The 23,387-nt window shown below is 36.8% G+C and overlaps 2 protein-coding genes across 2 annotated transcripts in view; one reads left to right on the top strand and one right to left on the bottom strand.

The window, feature by feature from the left end:
- The window catches only part of pla2g4ab (phospholipase A2, group IVAb (cytosolic, calcium-dependent)), a 28,152-nt gene extending 10,267 nt beyond the window's left edge, over positions 1-17,885 (bottom strand). Inside the window, exons 1-13 of the mRNA XM_044129661.1 lie at positions 17,594-17,885; positions 14,242-14,350; positions 11,787-11,868; positions 11,204-11,352; positions 10,812-10,925; positions 10,456-10,493; positions 9,950-10,094; positions 7,795-7,931; positions 6,934-7,156; positions 6,471-6,585; positions 2,356-2,493; positions 2,175-2,264; positions 351-416 (exon numbers count right to left, since the gene is read on the bottom strand). Coding sequence (XP_043985596.1) covers positions 351-416; positions 2,175-2,264; positions 2,356-2,493; positions 6,471-6,585; positions 6,934-7,156; positions 7,795-7,931; positions 9,950-10,094; positions 10,456-10,493; positions 10,812-10,925; positions 11,204-11,352; positions 11,787-11,868; positions 14,242-14,259 — 1,315 coding nt within the window. The 5' untranslated portion in view covers positions 14,260-14,350; positions 17,594-17,885. The remainder of the gene's footprint in view (positions 1-350; positions 417-2,174; positions 2,265-2,355; positions 2,494-6,470; positions 6,586-6,933; positions 7,157-7,794; positions 7,932-9,949; positions 10,095-10,455; positions 10,494-10,811; positions 10,926-11,203; positions 11,353-11,786; positions 11,869-14,241; positions 14,351-17,593) is intronic.
- Positions 17,886-18,851: 966 nt separating this feature from the next.
- ptgs2b (prostaglandin-endoperoxide synthase 2b) lies at positions 18,852-23,012 on the top strand. The gene is made up of 10 exons (XM_044129644.1): positions 18,852-18,969; positions 19,160-19,276; positions 19,383-19,526; positions 19,633-19,776; positions 20,054-20,235; positions 20,335-20,418; positions 20,514-20,760; positions 21,042-21,328; positions 21,426-21,573; positions 22,059-23,012. Exons 1-10 carry the CDS (start codon positions 18,885-18,887, stop codon positions 22,469-22,471), a joined length of 1,851 nt encoding a protein of 616 aa, XP_043985579.1. The 5' UTR covers positions 18,852-18,884; the 3' UTR covers positions 22,472-23,012.
- The last annotated feature ends 375 nt before the right edge of the window (positions 23,013-23,387 follow it).

The raw sequence follows: 23,387 nt of genomic DNA, 5'->3' as shown, positions 1-23,387 counted from the left end.
ACATTAGACTTCTTATGAACAGAGTTCACTTGAAACCAGTCTTTCTTTTTCTGACACACCCTTTTTTTTCAAACCTGTCTCTCTCTTTCTCTCCCACATATTGTCCTTTTTCCTATTTATAGCTTTTTTTTCAGTAAAAGTCTGTTTTTTTTTAATCACAATGAACAGCTTTTCAAAAGTCTAAGTGAAACATTCATTAATCAGCAGAGCCTCTTAAGCAAAATGGTTTTTCTCATGCAGCCGTCACGCCAGCTGATGCAAATGGAAACTTTGCTTCAAACACACCAGTGTGACAATTATTCACAGTAAATCAGCTGTGCATTAAATCCTTTGTGTATTTCTCAGCTTACCTTTTCTGGGTTCATCGTCATTGTCAAGGCTGTTTTCTCCAACAATGTGCTGGGGTTTGATCTGCTCTGTAAGACGTACAAAACAATTCTTCACTCTGCAAGTCCTTAAACAAGTTTATTTTAAGTTTTAAAGTTAACCTGATAACCTGTTTCAAAAGGTTTTGTGGCATTATCATATTACCATCAGCTGCTTATCTCTATGAGAACTACTCCAGATAAAACAACATTCTTAAACTATGTGAATATTTTCTCACACATTTGTGCAACTCATTGTCACAGTCTGATATAAACGCCGCCACATACAAAAGCATTCAAAGGAAGAGCTAGTGAGCTGTCATGAAGTTAATATCTCCCCTTACAAATGGGTTGTCATCAGTACCCAAACTGCATTTTTTAAAAAGTTCTTTGAAGGTGTGAGATGAAGCATTAGGACTAAAAACAATCTTTGGAAACATTTATGACAGATAAAAGCATCTCAGGCATGCAGTAATTTCCAATTCAGTGTGAGGATGTTCCATCGAAAGCAAAAAGAAAGCTGCCATCAAGAACTAACACACGTGATTCTGTTTACACAGATTTCAACATTTACAAACTAATCTAAAACACTGCTGCAGTCACAACCTCAATATCCTCAATTTTAACTATTATATGAATACTATACATTATATTTAGTTAGTAAAATTCTGTCATAAACTTTGAACCAAAGGTCTTGTTTTGCTTTTTATATTCAGTTAATTTTTTAGGTTTAAGATTACTTGTAGTGTTCTGGTGTTTTGTCTTTTTGTTCAGCTATTATCTGCAGTCTTTATCGTTAACGTTCTCTTTTTATCTTCTTGGTTTACTTCCTAAATTCAACTTCACAGCTGCCTTCCTTCACAGCTGTTCCCAGTTTCTAATCAACCACCTACTTCTTGTTCATTAATCACCTCCCATGCATATAAATTTCTCTGTCAACTCTTTGTCAGATCATCCTGTTGTGCCACCAGTGGTTCCTTGTTCTGTAGTATTTGGATTCATACCTACATTTTTGTTTTTGGATCTTGCTTCTCATCATTTTATGACAAATTCAGAATCATTTTGCTCCAGTTTGTTTTTACAGGTGTGTCACTGAGACCTCAATTTATTTTAGCAACGCAATTCAGAAATGTAAAACTCTTAGATGTAGCTGTAACAAACGGATACATCTTAAATATTTCTCTCAGGTAATTTTGATGATTAAATTACCTGAGTGAAAAAAGGGGATTTAATCTGATTATCAACTTTGATTGTGCAAGTTTTTCTACTACATTTTTCCCCTTAACTCAATTTTCAATTAACGTCTTGAAAATAAATCATGAAATTTTATTTCTAGAAAAACTAAATACATTGTTGTGTGTGTGTGTAATGAATCTAAATATGTGATGAGCTTTATACATTTATTTGCTGAAATAAATTCTCCTTTTCAATCATCTCATTCATTGAGGCTCACCTGCAACATTTATTTTTATTTATTTACCTTCATCTGTGTAAATATGTTTTGCAATTTTTGTAAAGTGAGGAATTTTTAGAAATTTCTTTCTTTTACAAGATCAGCCTTTGCTGTAATATTTGCAAAAAAATACCTATCTTAAGAAACTTTGATTAGTCAATTTTTTTGCCAAAGTATCAATCATTTGTTTGCTTTTAAATTTCAATCAGGTCTAGAAAACTAGAGAGGGGATATAAATTTAAAAATCTCCAGCTGAAACTCCTGACAGAACTCTAAGCTAACTTGGTGAAACAATTTTGTTACATTTCTCACTCATTATTGTTTCCAAAAAAGGAGAAAACAGAATAATAGATTACCTAACTCCTCCTCCATGGTGCTGCCTCCGGCTGTGTCCTTGACTCCCAGCACTCGGTTGAACAGAATGGAGAATGCACTTCCCCACACGCCTGCCACACCAAAACATGCTCAGTCAGCACCGAACAGCAGAAGACACCCAAATCAAGTGCTCCAGTTGATTTCATTCATTCATTTCCTTACCCATCAGGTAATGAAGAGGGTTCTCTTCGTACTTCTTCACAACTGTTCCCATGAAGAACTTGCTTCCAAACAGGTCGGGCGTCATGAAGGTGCCATACTTTGCCATTCCGATTTCATACGGCGTGAACTCCACCCAATCTGGAGGTTGGAATTAGAGTTAATGTGAAAAATTGTTACTCACCAAATAATATTATACACCTAATTATTGTGAGATAGTACTATAAAGGGAGGTATTCACTTTAGACGTAATAAATGATGGGAAAGCAACATTAAAAACTTTAAAAGCTGCCTTTGCCTAGAATCAGAGTAGTTTTTAAATTTGTTTTTAGCCTACCAAATATAGACGCCTCATAAACAGCCTGTGTAGGGATTCGGTACTTTTGGGATTTCAGTCTTGAGCAGCAGAAAGTTATGTTTCTGGAGCAACCATCTGAGGTTTTGTTCACACAGCAGGTGAAGGAGACTCACAGTTTGAACTGCCATGATCTTTTCACCCCCAATATCTGATCTGTGCCACTTCCAAACGTTTGAAGTCTGAACGATAATGTTACATTTAATCTGACTTTCATCTCAGATTAAATGTGCCAGACGCAGCAAATCCAGACACAAACAATTGATAAAAATTATGAATCTGTAAAATCTGTCAGTGAAGGAAGTTACCTTCCTTTGTGTTGTTCCAATACTGTTGGCTCCCATTGTCCAGTTAACTTTACAATCGCCTCCATTTATTATTACCTCTCTAAACAATGCACTGCTTGTGACAATTGGATTTCAGCAAAAAATTGGAATTGAGCATTAAGAGTTGCAGCCTTAGTCTCCTGGTTTTCTATCATCGAGGCACTTTAAGATGGAATCAAACACGCAGTTCCTTTAAGTAAGACAACCCAGACCTTAAAGGGACTGAAGGCTTTTCTCCAAGAAGAACTGACATCTTTATTATCTGAGAAAATAAAGAACTTCATCTACAAAAAAAACAGACATCAAGCTGTCAACCTTTGATCAGGGCTATTTGGGTAGTTTCTGATGTCAATATGATTGAAAAAAAATAACACAACAGGATGACAGTAAATGGCTTCACCCTACCATGAGTAATATAATTTATGTCTTCTGAATAATTGGCTCTAAAAATAACTGAAATTCTGCCAGAGTATGTGAACGTGTGAGCGTAAACATTCCTAAGTTTGTAGAGACCACATTTCAAACATCACTAATCACAACAACAAAACTAAACTGCTTCACGGTTAGACGGCTACCTAAGATAGTAAATTATATTTTCACACTAGCAAGGTTGCAATGTTTGTCATCGAGACAGTTGTTTTTTTTTGTTTGTTTTTTTTTTTTTAACTGTTAGGTACCTGGTGTGTGATAAGAAAAGAGAAACGTGTAATTCCAGATTGGGTGCAGGTTTTGCGTCATCTTCGTAAATACGTGTCGAAGTGGCTCTTCACAATAGTACCTTTTCATCAACAACAAGAGAGGGAATACCTTACGCCGGGTCAGTTTTCTCTCACAGGCTATTGTGAGAGCAGAGCCCTGCGCACATTTAGAATAATCAGACACCCTGGTGGATCAAATCACAAGGGAAATTTCTCAGTAAACCGGCCCACAGTGAAATATCTCCCCACATGATTGTGGGTGACCCCTTCTTGGAATAATTCAATAATTAACCTATCTATATGCAAATAAATAAACGTAACAGGAGGATAGAAAATGTGATTCATCTGTAAACTATATTTAACTGTCAGTTAAGGGAAATCATGCAGCTGCTGGTGCTTCTGTGATGTCAAATGTACTTTCAGAGACGTAAATCTATATACTGTATATTTAAAAAAATAAAATTGTATATATATATATATATATGTTCAAAAGGAAAATTTTAAAAAGTTATTCAGGATGTTAGAGTGCAGGTTCAGTGCAGCTCAGCTGATAAGACATTTGAACGATAAGACATTTGTGATGTGATTAACTACAAAGATTTTACGATAAGTTGACCACACTGCTGAGTCTATGCTTTCCTTTCAAAGATTATGTTTTTGAAAGGAAAAAACATAATCTTAAAAGTCAGTGTGAGATTATGTGGTCTTTTTTTACATTTGTCTTCATGGCTTTATTAGTGTTACATTTTGATCTTGTAGTTGCAATATCATTTTGTAAGCCCCATTTTTAGTACCTGTTTTAATTTGGTAGTTTCTGTTGTTGCAAACTACCTCGCCTTTCGCCCGGGACGCAGCAACCCTCCCGACCCCATTTAGGGAAGAAGGGTGTAAAGAAAATGGATGGATGGATGGATGTTGTTGCAAACAGTTTTACTTCCCCTCCTCTCTAATTGTGCTGATTGTTTTTTCCCTGTGTTGAGTCAATCCCAATCTATTTATAGCAGCTGTCTTAGGCCCTAGAGGTCTGCATTTAGTTGTGTATTAGACTCTACATCTACATGACAGATTTAAAGACCCTCCTTCTGTCTTATTGGCTTCCCAGTGCCTTCTTATGCACTGAAAACCTAAAGTCTTATGTTGCTTTTCATGTTTTGCTTTTGCCTGTTTCACAAGCTATTTTATTTCTTTATTTATTTCACACAGGTTTAAAAGAACAAGAGAACAAGCAATCAGTGGGGCAGAGATATAAAACAATACAAACCATAACACCCAAATGTCTATATATATATGTGTGTATATATATATATATATATATATATATATATATATATATATACACACATATATATTTGGAACTTAATACAAAATGTTATTTTGTGTTTACGTGAGTTTAAATTTTTTACTCTGCTATTTGAACAAAATAAGCATCTGTAATTGTATTGTGCTTAAGCTTATTACGTGGTGCCTTTTGATTGGTTATTGACTAATTAGTTTATGAAAGATAAAAGTACTTGCTCATTGTAGAAGTCTGTAACAGTCATTGACCGTCACTTTCTATTTGTTTTGAATCTGTTTGTTATTTTTATTATTTTCTTTCAAGTTCAGTAAAGACTTAAAGACCTCTTCTTTTTAGAAGAAATGTCGTGTACGAAAGAGCTTTAAGGGGCTAGACTAGTGAGAGCTTGCCGCGCTTACACTCATTTGTTAAAGCAATCATAAGGAAGTGGTTAATACTCTGTGTTCAGTAAAAGCTCATGGCTTCTACTGACTTTAAAGATGCACATTTACCTGCTACATGCTGAAGAAAGTTTGCTGTTTCTTCCCTCCATCCCACTTTTTGATTAGTTTTCATAAATCATGGTTGTGTTTGCTGTCAAACACTCCTACATGGAATTAAGTGTAAATCAATCTGTCAAGTCTTCTCTCTCTTTACAAAGAGTACCTGATTACTTATCTCGTTTTAGCAACACTGGAACATTTGTAGTTAAACAGCAATTAAAACAAATTTTCTTTTATCACAACTAAGTGAAATTAAAAGATTGACGGTGAAACTGAGTCAGAAATGCCATTTATAAACTGGAACTCCCTGTGTTACACTTTGTGGAAATTAATATACCGGTAAATGAACAGGAGACAATGAAATCTTAAAATACCAGAGCTAATCCGACTTTTTATTAATGTTGTAGCTCCATGTCTTTGTTTCATTATTTACAGATGTTTTAATATACTCAATATCCAATAAAAGTTCAACTAAACCCTGGTTTTTAAACATGGCACTAATACCAACAAAGGCAGGTTAAAGCCTGGACCAGTCGACACACAAACACACAAACACACACACACTCATTGATAAGGACTGTTTTTGTCATAATGAGCCGACCTCCAACGAACAATGAAATGAGTTAAGATAGCAGCAATCTTAGTCATTTCTCTTTTTAAAAGTTTTAACTGCAGTTCACTGTAGCAGTTACCATAGAGCCCACACCAACAGAGAGGAAGTGTTGTGTTATATGGGACAAACCTAGAGCAACCACAAACTGGTGCTTAAGATAGTTCCTTTATTTAGCTCAGCTAATGTTTTCTGTAACTGCAGAATTAAACACATCGGACCACATCCTGTCTTTGACACCAACGCTACATTACAAGGGATATGTGTTGGCTGCTTATTTTGCATGTGGTACTCATTATTCATCAGGTATAAGAGATGAGCTTTTAACATAAAACAAGAATACAAATTACCTGCAAACATGAGCTCTGAAACATCTGGTTTGACGTGTAGACATGTGAAGAGAGGTAAAGGGCTCTGGGACTGGTTTATTTTCTCCTGGATGTCACTTAGCTTGGTATACATTCTCTAAATATAGAGACCATAATGTTTGAATCAGTTCATATGTCCACATTTATAACATCTAAGGAATAATAATTACATTCCCCAAACTACAGTAGGTAACTTTTATATAAAAATGTTGTCTTTTTACATATTTATTAAAATTGTCACTATCTTGTGGCAGTTTTAATGAGACAGATAATCTGTGAAAAACCGTCTCTCTCAAAGCTAACTGCAGAAATACACTGCTTGGTCAGAAACAACCAATGTTTTTTTTTAAAAGAAAATAAACATCTAATAGTTGAGTTAGACTAAAACAGGGGAATTCACTGGCTTTCATGAGTAAAATAAATAGTAGCTGTATGTGGCTCCTACCGTAGGTATAAGAGTTTCTCCTATGAGCATGCCGAACACATCGGTAAACGTAACTGGCTGCCCTGATGCTTTTTTGGTCCACAGGGCCTGGATGTAGTTGGTGATGTGCTGGGGCAGCAGCAGCCTGAGAGGATTGCTGCTGACTCTTTTCATCAGCTCACTGTTGATGTCTTTCGGACCCTTGTTTGGAAAGTCGGGGTGGGAGTAGAGAGCAGACATGTACCTGGAGAGATAAAGTGGAAGAACGATAGGAAGAGGTGGTTTCAAATTACAATTACAGAATAAATAAGTACAAATAAGTAATTTTTGCTGTCATACAACCACAAACTGATATTTTTGGAGGGATTTTATGAGTCATGTTCCAAGTCTTTAACAGTTTACTTTTTTTCCCATTGCCTCTCCATATCTGACTCTGACGAGTTTCGATCTTCCTACTGAAGAAAAGCATTCCCACTGAGCAGTTACTGATTAACTGAATTTTGCTGCTACCAGCATGTGTTCTGACTGATGTGTATTGTTAGTTAAGGTTTTCTCTTCCATTTATGGAGGGCATGCAACCAAATCTCTCAACTGACCTCTGAAGCTCTGCAACTCCTCCAGATATGTTTGGTCACTGGACTCTATTTCGTATTTTTGGATATAAAAAGTTTTAAATCCATGAATCATTTTCCTTCTACTCTCCAAATGTGCACTGCTTTGTGTTGGTATATCGCATAAAATCCCTCCAAAATACACAGAAGTTCATGATTGCAGTTTAGAGACAAAGTAAGAGAAAAGAAAATACTAAAAAATAAAGAAAAGGCAAAGAAACAAGTATGATAAAGGTGAGACATGAAGAAAACAGAGCAGGTAAACACATACCACGTGGATCCAGAGAGGCCTGCAACATATGTGGCACAATCTAAGACCCCAGACTCAAACAGGGCCTTCATCACTCCAGAAAACCCAACCATTGCACGAAACCCCCCGCCTGAACCTGCGATGGCTATCACTGGAACCTGGAACAGGCAAGCAAATTTATAATAAGAGGAAGAAAGATATGCTTATCAACATCCTTATAACCTGCAGGCTTTAAAAACAGTGAATTCAATCTGGATTATTCTTCCAGCTTTAGTAATTTCCCTTTGCACAGCTTGAATGCCGAGCTAGTTACATCATGCCTTTGCAGCAGTCGCTTCCCCAAGTTGTGCTTAACAACTTCAGCTATTTCCTAATTCTTATTGTGCAACACAAGTACCCAGCCTGTAAAATCCATAATTTCTGAATATTTCCACAGTCAGGCCACAAAGGGAGTTGGAGGACGGCCTCCACAGTAAAAGACTGTAACTGGATACCTCATCCCTCCATGATTTCTCGTACAATGAGGAGAGAGAACGTCTGACTAAAGCTTATCGCCAGCTAGCAGGGGCACCATGCCCAAACAGCTCTGGTGAGACAGGAAGCTAAGCTAAATGCATGGGAGAAAAAGTTGGAGTTTTGCGTCAGAGATTTCCAGTTCATGTCAGCAAGTCTGCACTGAAGCCTGATTATAATGTCTAAAGGCAACAGACCTTAATGCTTTGGACTGTTTTTCCTTCGGTCATTTTTTTAGTAACCTTTCCTGTAGCTAATGATAAGCGGGAATGTGGAGTAGAGGAAATACTGCTGTAAGCACACATCAGAACCATCACTACTTTATAAAACAGAATAAACTCAGCAGAGACGATGTAGAAATGTAGGAAATATCATGTTGTTTCATGTCAGTGGCAGGGTTATGCATTATGAAAACAGTTTCAGAGCCAATATCAACCCTTCCTGTTTTTCAAGTTATCAGTGAGGGCACCGGATAAACGTTAGCTTCCCTTTCTGATAAAAAAAAAAGTTAAAAAAAAAATAAAGTTTTGATTTTGCATTGATCTGACTGTGAACCAGATCAAAGAGCTTCCTTATTATGGGTCACTGACCAAAGAAAAGCCTTATACTTTTAGTAGAGAGAATCAACACTGATCAGGCTATTGTTTGTTCAGTTTTTTTTATTAAAAATTACATAATTTATAATTATTTTACTACCAGCATACCAATACCATGGGTTTTTTTAACCGAATGGCAGCCACATGTTGTTGTTGTTTCTTCCCATACCATGTGAGAGTTGCAATGCTTTACAAAAAACATTATACCTCATAAACCTTAGTTTTTTCAGACTGCAAGCATAAAGTTCAATGTAATTAACGCGATTCCATGAACTAAACTAAAGTGGTAAATAAGTGAGAGGGAGAATATTATGTTTTCCCAATTTTCCTTTATTGATTAACATCTAAAGAACATGGTAAGTCTACATATTCAGCCCCCCTGTTTCAACCAGCTTTTTGCTAATCTAAATATTTTTACCCATTCTTTGCCAAATAGCTCAAGCTCAGTCAAAATGGGTGGAAAGCTTTTGTGAAAATCCCTTTCTAACCACTGAGTTAGATCTGGACTTTGACTAGGTCATTCTAACACATAAATTTGGTTTGATTTAAACCATCCATTGTAACTAAAGAAAAGGGTCTGAAAAACAAATGCAAATTAAACCCAATCCAGACATTATTTTAATAAGCAAAATTGAAAACAATCATTTTTCTTCTGGTTCAGGTTTCTCATAAAATAACATGCAATGAATTTCAAGGGTGTAATGTGAGAAAAAGTTGATAAAGTTGAGAGGGTTGGCTGCTTTTGCAAGACTCTGTAAACACCTCATTGTGTCATTTGTGTTGTTGTTTAGGCGCTAAGTATTTGGAAAACGACATAGTGTAAGCAGTGTTTACTTTTTTAATTCAAACAGGTGAAACTTTCGCAGGTAAGAACTTAAATGTGGCCATTTAAAATGTATTAAAAATGACAAAAAAGTGTGTTAAAAACGTGTTGAGTCATTACATTCCTGCCTGTTTCTAGGTAGGAGTATAAAGTGAGTAAAACTGAGAACTTAAGCTTCACTTCAGTAACCAGCTTGTCGGTTCAATTGTAAATGTAAAAATTGCCTCTGCGTTTCTGCACTCACCTCCTGCGGAGAGCTGGGGAGGAAGCAAGGCTTCTCCATGTCGAGGAGCTTTTTAATGCCGAGCATCACTCTTTCTCTGCGAGTCTGTCGAAACTCCTTCTCTTTGTCACACAAGGCCAGGCTGAACCTCAGGTCCAGCTTTGTGCTGAAGATGCAGAAAATAAGATTTAGGTTTCACTAAAATGCTGACTCATGTTGAGGAAGGAGGTGGTTAAAGAATAAGATCAAAACTGATCTGATTTGGTTAGATAAGATCTGCTGTCAGGTGGTCTGCTGTGAAACTCACCCACAAACTCTTTCATCTTTATCACTCACCTTCATTTAATTACAAACCTTTTCTGGAACGTTGAATGCAATTACGGGAAAGAATCAGCTGCAGACTGTATTTGATTACTTATTTACTTTGTCAAGCAGCTAGTCTAGTTCTAGTGTGACAGCACCTTTATTAACCAATATTACTTATTAAATGTAACTAAACAACATTTAATTTTGATTTAAAAACATACCAGATTTCCACTGTCATCTCCAAGTGTACTTTGGTTGCCTGTAAAAATAAAAATTATGTGGTTATTTAAGCGTGACAGGGGCCACAGCAGGAAACAAACTATCCAAATGGAAAAAGATGTTACACTCTTGGCACACAACCACCTCAATGAACATGTAAATACATCATCATTCATTACATTATTTAACTGAGGCTTTCCTGACATGCGTCCAAAGCGCTCATTTCTGCAGTAATGCACATTTACATAATTCCTTTGGTAGTCATTTGCGAGAATTTAAATCATGTGAAAAGATTTTCCAACATTTGCGGTTCAAGCATACAAATATTAGGACGTATAAACGAAAGTGAGAGACTTACTTTTCCAAATTTGAAAATTTCCAGCTTTTTCTGGCCCACTTTGAGCTTGGTGATGTCAAAGGACGCCGTCCCAAGTGTCTCGTCCATAACATAGTTGGCATCCATTAATGTCAGCTGATTGGAATAAACAGTAGAGTTTATGCTGTAGAACATTTCAATGGCAATGTGCGAGTATTCTGTTCAGCTTCACCAAGATTAAATTAAACAAACATTGGAAAATTGTCTAAGCAAAAAAACAAAACATTTTGAGTCATAGTCCTGTTTTATAGTTGCAGTGGTACTGTCATCCTTCATAATAACACAAGCTGTGTTAAATGGATTTGCGCTCTGTTGCATCATTACTCAGTCGCCCTCTGCAGAACTAGAACTGGACTTTCAAATGCAAATCTCACCTCCAACACATTCGGCTGGCAGGGGTCTAAAATGAAATGAAAAGTCTCATTCCACTTTGGGTTGATGTCGTTGTCTATGTGCTTCGTCCTCTTCCTGCTCTCCGGAGCAGTTGGGATAAACAGCTCCACATATGGATCTGGAGTATCCACTAAACACACCACAGATTGAGTAGATTTACTAAATGATCAGACCTAATTTGGCAGAAAGAGACTCCTTCATGTCATTTGGAAATCAGAAATATGAGCAGAGCATATTTATATTTATAAAGTTCCTCAAGGCTCTATTCTGGGGTTACTTTTATTTAATATTGACATGCTCCCCGTAACCCAGATTATGGATTATTACAACATCTCTTATTATCCTTGTGCTGCATTTTTGCATCATCTTATGAGCATAGTGCATAGGGCATAATGCAGTGTAAATGATGAAATCTCTTGACTAAATAGCATTTTAGACTTTATTAATAATATTTATTCTATATTTTTAAGGAATATGAATATCAAAATCTACTTCTCTACTCAAAACAATGAATCCATGGAGCATTCAGATTCATAATTGTTTAAAATACGCTTAAATACTTACGCAGGTCACCAAGCGCTCCTTTGGTAACGCTTTCAGCACAAACGACAGTCACAGTGAATTTGTGAGAGATGTGATGTTCCACCTACAACACAGTTCATATTTAGTTCAAAACAACTTTAATATTCTGTGTGAGAAAATTTGTGAAACCAGCGTAAAGAAAAGAACAGATCTGCATGAGAAAGTCGGTTGTAAAATCCGTCGTCAACCAGAGAAAACATCCGGGGGGTTTGGAATGACAGCTGATAATCAAATCCATTGTGAAACGTTTCACTTTGTGTCTTTTCGATTGAAAACATGTATGCATGTACTATACAGTTAAAGACTACATTTATTTTTTATTTCCAGGGTTGTGCAGATTAGTTATAGGCAGCTAAACAACTTCCATTTTCTTTTTTAAAATATTGCAAACTACAGACCATATTTCCAGAACTTCCGGCACATTCCATCTTCTCAATGTTTTTTGGACGATGACGACTTTTAGGGTGCGACCAACTTAATACAATAGTAACTAATGACGACGAAAGCTATTATGATTGGACGCAGTCAACTATACTGACAATGATATTCAAAAATGTTTTAATTGGGACATCTCCAATGGAAACACAAACATTGTTTGGTTCATAAAAAAAAACACAAAGTAGACGACTCATTGAGGCAAAAATGAGTTAGAATGATTAAAGTTTGCTGGACTTGAACGGAAGGTTTTAAGTTTGTGCAAAATGACAGAAAATTACAGTTCAAGTTGTTTCTACTCTGAATAGTTGTGAGCTTGACTTAAATTTTTTGTTTCTCCAAACTAAGATCACAGTGATTGACTGCTGTCTTCCTCAGGCAACATAAGTAAGTATACTCCCCGGTGCAAACATTAACTTTCCCCAGAATTATGTGGCACAATTACAGTAATTATTGCTTCATATATTTCTAAAAAAAAAATAAAAAATTAATACTCCATTTGATTGTGTTGGCAACACTCCAGTTTAAACAGAATCCACCCAGCTGTATTCATGAGCAGAGAATGTTATAACCTTTTATCAAACTATCACAATAAGACAGGATGAGCTGACTCACAGCTCAAAATCAAACATCACTTGTTTCTTTGGTATAATCTGTGATAGGCTTAGGCATGTATCTATTTCTGTTTATTGATCACACCCTAAGAGTTACACAGGACAATGTTACACATTAATTTGTCAAATCTGAGATTACTTTTTTTTGTCCTTACAATAATTTCGACAGATTAGAAATTGATTGTGTTAAATTTATTTAACACAATCTAAACTGTGGGAGTCAATCATTTGTTCTATTAAAAAAACAGAATGCGCGTTTCTCTTCATCTGTTGCTATGATACCTTGTTACATCCAGAGTCATTTTTAGGTGGGCCCTTCCTCAAAACACAACAGCAGCCTTAAAAGAACACTTTCACCTGAGTGTCATCTGGATGTCATTTTACTCCTAAAGGACATTTTAGTTTAAAAACTATAAACACAGGAAATATAACAAATTCAAGATGTCAGGAATACCAGTCTTACAAAGATGATCTCAAACTTGTGTTCAAATTAAGAAAATATTCTGATCTCTACATTAGTAGTTTGGGTTTTTGAAACTTGAATCTTCATTTGTTGAAGGAAAATTATCCGAGTCCTTCTGTGGATTGACTGAACCATCTGGGATATGTTTTACTTTTTGGCATAGAGCAGCTACATGTATGAAGATACAATGAAATTATTAAATAACTTCGCATTCAAAACCATTAACCACATTTAAGAAAATATAGGATGCAAATAACTACAAATCCAGCTCAATAAAATAGGTGAATAGCTCAACAATATAATAAAATAAACTTATCAAAAGAAACTCAACCACGGCAGAAAGCTGTCAGGAGTTCCCTTAAATTTTTCGTATGTCAGTTGAAACGAGTGATCCGGAGGTTTGGTCCTGATAGTTTTTCAGCCTGGACAACAGAACCTGTAAATTTTGTTGATTTGAATAACTTAAACCTCTAGTAGGAATGTGAGGATCTGCAAGATACTGAGGTGCCATCTCATTAAGACATTTTAAAGTGTAATACAAAAAGCTAAACTAATTAAAGTGCATAGATAGTTTTTGATGTTGTTGATTTTTGTTTAGTTGATGGCACAAAGAATCTAAAACAGTGATTTTAGCTCAGTTTTTTTATTTATAAACTAAGGATTGTAATCTCCAAGAAGTTTCTTTAATATTTCTCCTTAAAAGTCAAAATGATTACTAAGTCTTGATTGCTGCCCGTTTGTTTTTAATAAAGCCAATTGGATCGTCAGGTACATTTTTGTTCACAGATTTGTGTTTTACCACAGTGTTCATAAAACACTGTGGTATTTTCACCTCATATCATGGGAATCTCATACTAGCACATGCCAAGTACCATGCTTTTCTCACTTCATTTATGCCAGAAATATCACAGCATCCCATACTCACAATTATGTTGGAAGCCATTGCGATGTTTGGAGAGTAATTCTCAGGAAAGCCCTCAGCGTGATGCAATCTTTGACTCAGAGCATCTCAGTCACACACTGATGCAGTTGGCCTGAAATAACAACAGAAGAAGCTGAATTAGATGAAGATCTGATTTTTTCCCCCCTAGAACTAAAGCAAACAAAACTTTGCAAAGATGAACTTAGTTTTAGGTCAGCAGTTAACTGCAATAAGGAGTTAACCTTGGAAAAAAATTATCTATGCAGCTTCTTTTTGAAGGTTTGAGTTTTGAGCCTAAAACCAAATAAAAGGACAAGATAAAGATTATTTCTATTCATCAAGACAACATCTCAAAACTTTCTCAATTTTACTAAACTAAATATTAAAAAGGCATCAGAAATATATTATTTGCTGACCTACTAACAAACTGGAGTTAGAATTTTCATATATTTAATAAACAAGAAAATATTTTTTTAAAAATGTATTAGTTTCATTAAGTTTCAATTATGGACAACTGGTTGGTGCATTGATGGATTATCCATTAGCACACAAAGTGATGATAAAACCTCCATGCAGACAGATTCCAGGCCGGGATTTGAACCCAAGACCTTCGTAGTAAAAGGCAAAAGTTTTACCAACTTCTCCATTGTGCAGCTGAGAACCGTCTTTATCAGCACAACCCTTTGCATCTTGGCAGGACCAAGAGGAAGTGTGCTGAGCCACTGAATTGTGATAAGACAACCAGACCAAAAGCAAGTGTGTGTATGAATGTGTGTGTTTTATACATCTTTATGCTCTTGATATGACAAGTTAGAGTACAAAAAAAGAATCAAAATGTGAGTCTGTTGAGTCCAAAGTTCTTTAATATTAAGTTTTTAGTCTTTGCTTTAAAACCTTAAAATTTGTGGCATGTATTAAATATTCAACTCCTCTGAGAATTAATAGTTACAGGAAAATGTTTTACGGTTTCACCATTGGTCTTTTTGGTGAAAGCAGTGGTGGTATATCTGTACTACCACTGCTCTTATGGGGTGAAATTCTTGCTCACTCATCTTTGCAGAAAACTCAAGCTTCTTCAGATTGGATGGAGTGTTTTTAAGCATGAAGGTTCAAGTATTGACAACAAATGTCCAATGAATGGCACAAATGAATCCCACCAGTACATGAGATTGATGCAGATGAAGATTTTTTTACCCAATTAGGACAAAACTATAACAAAGAAGTTAAAATTTTCTCATAAAAATGTTGGCTACAACACATAGTATTTGTCTTTTAAGGTCCAAGCTTTTGTGTTTTCTCTTTGATGTGATGGTAGATAGGACTGCATTGATCCATTGATTATAAGCTAATGCAGGTGGACCCATGTCTGCTTTTATTTACAGTATAAAAGCTTTTTTCAAATAAAGATTGACCTAAATTATGTTTTTATTTGCAATAATAGACTAAATTTGTTAAATTGGTAAAGTGCATGCCTTTCTTTCAATAAAGAAAACATGCAAAACCCATTTTAAGCTTTGAATCTACAATGATTTAGACATTATCACAGAAAAAAAAGAATTCTCTGCTTAATTAAAATATGTGTTAAGACTGTTATTGCACAGAAAACGTGTAATTTTAGTTCATTAAATTATAATTATTTTTTTTTTTGTACCTGAGTATTCGAGTTGCCAGTTTTGACCCACGTTACTAAATGTTTTGACACCCCTGCTCTAAACATCCCAGTGTGACTCTGACTGAATGTTTAGGATCGTTTTCCACAGAAGGATGAACCTCCCTCCCGGGTTTTCCGTCTGAATCATTCTGGATTTAGCTCCATCCATCTTCCCATCGAGTCTGACCAGCTTCCCTGTCCCAGTTGAAGGAAAGCATCCCCACTGCATGATGCTGCCATCATCATGTTTTACAGTGTGGATGGTGTTTTTATTTATTTGTTTGTTTGTTTTGGTGTGTTAAGTGCAGGATTAGATTTTTGACCAACATGTTGTTTTGCATATAAGCCAAAAAAGTTCAATGTTGCGATTTTCAGTCAAATGTTGTTGCCTCCCATTTATGGCCTAATTATCACTTTTCCATAATGGCTTTCATTTTGCCACTTTTAATAAAAGCCAAATTTGTGGAGATCTTGACTTATAGTTATCTAGACAAAATATTTCACTACTTCAGCAATAGATTTCTGCAGCTCCCTCAGATGAAATCCACTCAAATTTGTGGTTGTCACATCGAGACAAGGGCTATGGATTCTTTCTGAAGCCTCATTGAGAGTAAACAAAGCTGTGACAAAGTTGCTGTGTCGCATAGCCAGCAGTAAAATGTAAAGCTGGGTGTACATTTGCAAAAGATACGACAAGATGATTATTTTTAGCCGCATAAATGTTTTCACTCTTTAGAAATTTGCATGAATGGTGCCCAAATGTGCATGCACAATCCAGATAACACAGCTGAAGTTCATTGAGTCTTTTTTTTCAGCTGCTCATCAAAGCGTGCTATCATCAAGTAGACAGAGCACGTAGAGGGTCTCTGTGTTCACTGCAGCCGTCACGTACTTATTAGCGAAGAGCTTCAAGTTGGGACGATGCCAGCTCTCCTCGCTGGCTGTCCTGGTTCAGCGGCACACAATGAGCGCATGCAGGCGGCCAAAATAGCTCCACTGACGGCCCCCGCGGCACTAAGATTTTCATAAAGTAAAGCAAGCTGCCATGATGCAAAACAGCTGCAGTAGTTCAAAGTTTAATAGAGACAGAAAGCTTCCTCGTTTTGCTGCAAATACTCTGAGATATTAAAACAACAAAAAGTGTGGAGGATTACGTGTATGAAACACTGTGAACTTCTTAGGACTTATACTGTGGGAAAACTTTGCAGTCTTTCCCAAGCGTCTCTAAAAACCGGCCATTCGACACCAACAACTGGTTTGGCCTGATTCTTTGGAGACGGACTGACAGTGTTATGGCTATGCACATTTATTGATTTTAATCCCTTGGTTTTGATCATGCAAAATAATGCAGACGACAGTGAGAGCAAAACATTAAACTACAGGCTCACTCTTATTAACTTACGCGCTACATGTGTACGGATTTTCTCTGTCTCATCCTCCTGCAAGAAGTTATGTTTACAATAATCTGTCAAATTTAAGTGTTGAAACAGACATTTATGAACAGGACTTTTAAAATGCACGTTAATGTGCGTAATTAATGTATTTTCAGCTTCCTTATTTTATGTGAGCGTCCACCGCGTTAACCCTTCAAAACCATGTTCCAGTGGTATCCGAGTTTATGGACACACTGTCACACATCTGTCCGATTTTGTTTCACAAAAGGCGCGAAATCGTGTGCTGATAAAGAAGGAAACAGAAACGTACCTGAACAAGATCGCGTTTCAATTTATAAATCCATTTAAAAGTGTCATGTTGAGCGAGCATAATCGTAGTGCAAGAATGAAGATGGAGGAGGAGGCGCTTCTCGGCACCCGGTAGTCGAGTAGAGTTCAGTTCTGTTGCATTCAAACTAATGCAACAGACAAAATTGAGATGAAGAAAGGGAAAAAATTCAAAAGAAAAAAGTTACATTTGTCAAAGTAAACAGTGTGGAAATCCCACAGTAAAAAAGTCAGAAGTTGACTCAGCAGGAAAACAGTGCTGGTAACTCCCCCCAGAGAACCTCTCCAAATGCGCTCCGACGCATAATTTCCTCCACACGAGGGCACTTTTTTCACTTTGGTAAGATAACAGAGAACATGACACAGCAATGACGACAAAACCTGTCATAATATTTTTTCAATACATTCCTGTCTAAATCAATCATCTGTTCCTAGGCAATGTGTGTTTTTTTATTACCGTATGATTAAAGTTTTCCATCTAATATTTGAATATTATCACACCACTTCAACTTAATTGATCCAACAAGAACATTGGTTTATTTTTCTGCCATATGTTGCACACCTTTCATTTCGGATTGAAAAGCAAATGTTATTGTCATATGTATGATTAATACTTCAGAGGAATAATAAAAATAATGTTATGGTTTGATTGAAATGCATTCAGGTTGACGGGTTACGTTTAGGTCAAGTAATATAAGATTTTTTATCTTGATTTTTATACATATACTTGTTTTTCTACATAAAATAAATTGTATTGCCGTCCTCGTTAAAACCACTCTGTCCGTTCCTCATCTGATTTACATCGAGGCTACAGCATTCTGGGTCTCATTTTGCTGAACCGACACTGTTGGCACAAATTCTTGAAATTATCTAATTTAACAATACATTTTAAAACCGATGAGGAAAATAATAACTATTTATTTATACGATTTAATTTTAAAAACTGTCAAAGTCAACCTATAACCATTTTGTTTCATTTCGTTGTCTTTTCTTTTTATGTTTTATCTATCTCAATTTGAGAGAATAACACACAGAAACACTAATAAACTTCATTATTATAATGTCAATAAAATCCGTCTCTTTTACGACATTTGAGTGTTATGTAAAATTGTCGTTTTTTTTCCTTAGTTCATTAGTCCATAATCAGACTTCCGTTAATCGGTAATAGCTCTGTCATTGACTGAGTGGGAGGGACTCAGCGGAGTATAAATGTAGCGTCAGGTCTGCGTTACCTCTTATTTGCTTCCAGCAGACAAAAGACACCGGCTCGCAAAATGAAGAGAGTGCATAGCAAAATGAATCTTTTAATAACATTTGCTGCTTTGCTGCTGGCTATGGGTTTTTCTTTCTGTAATGCAGGTAAGAATATAACTTTAAAATTAATTTTGTATAAATTTTAAGTTAGATAAATTACTTCAGAAGTAAAGTTTTATTGTTTGTTTTAGATTAAAGTTTGATTCTCGAGTCTGTGTGTGAATGGTGTAATTGAAATGTTTAAAGTGCTTTCTAGGATATTGATTTTTATTTTTACTAAATGTTTCTGCCGTAGGTAACCCCTGCTGCTCAGAGCCATGCCAGAACAGGGGTGTGTGCACAGCGATGGGTTCAGAAAACTATGAATGCGACTGCACACGCACTGGTTTTTATGGACAAAACTGCACAACACGTAAGTGTATAAAAATATATTTTTTTTTTTCTATTTTATTTTGAATTGTTACATTGGAGCTGCTGTTGACATCTTAACTCATCTTCCCCATTTCTGTCATCTGCAGCTGAGTTTCTCACTTGGGTAAAAATTTCCCTAAAGCCTACACCCAACACTGTGCACTACATCCTCACCCACTTCAAGGGTTTCTGGAACATCATCAACAATATCTCATTTCTCAGAGATGCCATCATGAAATACGTCTTAACATGTAAGCCTCTGCTTTTTACTCAGTGGAGAAATTAAGTAATTTATACAGAGACAAGTAGTAAGTTTATGCAACATGAATAAATAAATAATGTCCTTCCTCATTCTAGCCCGATCCCATATGATCGACAGTCCTCCTACTTACAATGTGGATTATGGATACAAAAGCTGGGAAGCCTATTCCAACCTGTCCTACTATACTCGTGCCCTTCCTCCAGTTCCGGCGGACTGCCCAACCCCTATGGGAGTCGTAGGTGAGTACACTTTCTGCGCTTCAGGAGAACCAGTTTTCTTAGATTCTTATTTTAAGCACAAGAGCATCCCGTTCCTATTACATCAGCGGAAGATCACAATGAAACCTTTTGTTTTTCTGCTTGTGTGAGAGGAAACAGTCTTATGAAAGCAAGCCCAAACCTGTCCCAGCATGCCACAAAGAAAGCACATTTTTGAGCATTTGCCCTGAAATCATATTATAAACACAAACCAGCTTCCTGCTGTGTTTTAAGCTGATGTTTATCTTGTTGTTTTCAGGTAAAAAGGAGCTACCTGATGTCAAGGTTTTGGCGGAAAAGCTCTTGGTGAGGAGACGGTTTATTCCAGACCCACAGGGTACCAGCTTGATGTTTGCGTTCTTCGCGCAACATTTCACACATCAGTTCTTCAAATCTGATATGAAGAACGGACCTGCTTTCACAGTGGCTAAAGGCCACGGGGTGAGTAGTCAAATCTAATTCAGAATAGATTATTAAACAAGATGTCTTGTAAGAAAAATTAAATCATGACCTGAAAATGTTTTTTTTGTTTATTTTAAGGTTGATCTCGGCCACGTTTATGGTGAAAACCTGGAGAAGCAACATAAACTGAGGCTTTTCAAGGATGGAAAGCTCAAATATCAGGTAAGAGCTGAGAGCCACATTTCATTAAGACAAAGGCTTCAAATCCACATTTGTGCCTCACACTTCCTTTTTGTCCTTCTTGTGTAACGCTACAGGTGATAAACGGAGAGGTGTACCCTCCACTGGTTAGGGATGTTGGTGTTGAAATGCACTACCCGCCACACGTCCCCGACTCTCAGCGCTTCGCTGTTGGCCACGAGGCGTTCGGTCTGGTCCCAGGCCTCATGATGTACGCCACCATCTGGCTTCGTGAGCACAACCGGGTGTGTGACGTTTTGAAGGAAGTTCACCCAGACTGGGATGACGAAAGACTCTTTCAGACCTCTCGGCTCATCCTTATTGGTGAGAAATCTTGACTTCTGCTAAACGTTTTTAAAGATATTTCCCGTAACGCCGCCCTGAATGCGGAATAACTGATAATAGCTTCGAAGAGAGGAAGTTGTGTTTTTAGTTTTGGTATTCCTTGAACAGCGCTTTTGATCATAATCACAGAAGTGTGTTTTGACTAGGCAGTGGTGAAATGTCAGTTTCCTTTTTGCAGCAGGAAGAGAAAATGTTTTTTTCAAAATGCAAATTAAGCAGAAAAAATAGCCTAAATTTGATTATATATTTCATCTCTGTAGGTGAGACCATCAAGATTGTGATTGAGGACTACGTGCAGCACCTGAGCGGATATAACTTCAAACTGAAGTTTGACCCAGAGCTGCTCTTTAGCAAACAGTTCCAGTACCAAAACCGCATCGCATCTGAGTTCAACACTCTTTACCACTGGCACCCTCTGATGCCTGACAGCTTCCACATCGAGGAGAGGGATTACAGCTACAAAGAGTTTGTCTTCAACACCACTGTGATGACGGAGCACGGCATCAACAACCTGGTGGATTCATTTTCCAAGCAGACTGCAGGACGGGTAAGGACTCTCAATGCAGCTGCAGGAACAGCTACATTTTTACCCCAACATGGCTCTAAAGCTTCATGACTTTAAAAATTTCATTCCCCTTTTACAGGTCGCTGGCGGGCGGAACGTTCCGGGACCCATCATGTATGTCGCCATCAAGTCCATCGAGAACAGCAGAAAAATGCGCTACCAATCCCTCAATGCCTACAGGAAGAGATTCTCCATGAAGCCCTACACCTCATTTGAAGACATGACAGGTGAGACAAATTCAACACCACTAACAAAAACTGATACATGTGGGTGGAGCAGATGACGCAATAGGATTACTAGGAAATTATCAACTCTACTACGTAATGCCAGACTCTTGACTCTAATTGTCCAACAAGTTTGAAAAGCTTCTGAACAGAGCTCTTGACATGCTTAGGTATTATTAAGGACATGCTTTTGCACTTACACACCAGCAGTTTGGGAGGTTAAATGTTTATTTCCATGTCTGTAAGAGGCAGATGTTCATTACATCCTGGCATAATGTAAGCAGATTGTCATTACAAAGAGCAAAGATGTAAACTTACAAGAGAGACCAGCAGCTCCAGGGAGGGAAAGGAAAACTACCCCAAGAGGTATTAAGGAAATTAGATGTGAGGAGACAAAGGAAAGATCAAACTGGAAAGTTAAGAAGTGGTGCAAGTGAGACGAGCCAGATTGAACCACAAGCTAAAACCATTTATATTTTTCTCTTCAGGAGAAAAAGAAATGGCCGCCATACTGGAGGAGCTGTACGGAGACATTGACGCTGTGGAGCTCTACCCCGGCCTGCTCGTGGAGAAGCCCCGGCCAAACGCCATTTTTGGGGAGACAATGGTGGAGATGGGGGCTCCTTTCTCCCTCAAAGGCCTGATGGGGAATCCCATTTGCTCACCAGAGTACTGGAAGCCCAGCACCTTTGGAGGCTCAGTCGGTTTTGACATCATCAACACCGCCTCCCTGCAGAGGCTGGTTTGCAACAACGTTCAAGGCCCCTGTCCAGTGGCGTCCTTTTATGTGCCTGACATCAAAGAGACCGGATCCATGACCATCAACTCGAGCACGTCGCAGTCGCGCGACAGTAACCCCAACCCCACATTCATTCTGAAAGAAAGGACTTCTGAGCTCTAAATACTTTAAAAATAGTGTAAAAGAAAAAAGGTTATTTAATATTTATTTAATATTTTAATATTTATAAATAAAAAACATTTATATTTTTATTTATTTGTCTTTATATTTGTAGATTTCTCCAAGTATGTGTTAATTTATTAAGTGCCTTAAGTTATTATCGTAATTTAAAAATAATTAATAACTTCATTGACACCTCACACTTGAGGTTTTAGACTTTCAGCTGCAGTCGTACTCATTGCATTCCTATTGTTTCATGAGGATAATTTCGGTACATTTGCACACGTATGGCTAAAACTGGAAGACTTCATGGTTACACTCACCATGACTGATTCATATGTCTGATGCAGTACACTGCAATATGCATTTCTATGTTTTCTACTAATTCACAGATGTATTTTTTTTTTTTAAGAAAACTTGGAATTTCAGTATATGTGTCTGCAGAAAAAACTGCAGAAATCTTCAACTGTGTAATATGACTGTAACAAGCATTATGTGATATATTCTTGTCTGAATGGAATAAACTCTGGCAGGATTGGCGCAATTTTTGGACTTCCTTTCTGTCTACTTTAAACTTAAAACACACATTTTCAAATTCATGAAACTTCCTCTTTCAAGAATATTTTAGGCCTGTTCTCAATCATTTAAATGTATTATTCAGCCCACCAATGAGAAAAAGAAAACACACCCTTTGTTTTTGTGCCTCTTATTCCTCTAGATAACTAACTGAAGTGTTTTTGAGCCTCAGTATAGCTCCATCCAAAATTATTGCACTGAAAAAAATAACTCTTTGGATGAACATAAAAAAACCATGGAAAGGTTTTCCACCTGATTACTTTGCTTTATTTCAGCACTATGTAATACTGTTACTCCTATTTAAAGCAAATGTGTTAGGTCAACTTAATTTATTAAGGTTATT

This window comes from Gambusia affinis, linkage group LG10 (assembly GCF_019740435.1).
Source record: "Gambusia affinis linkage group LG10, SWU_Gaff_1.0, whole genome shotgun sequence".
NCBI lineage: Eukaryota > Metazoa > Chordata > Actinopteri > Cyprinodontiformes > Poeciliidae > Gambusia > Gambusia affinis.
The sequence above is the reverse complement of the archived record's forward strand: the minus strand, read 5'-3'. Positions and strand labels throughout refer to the sequence as shown.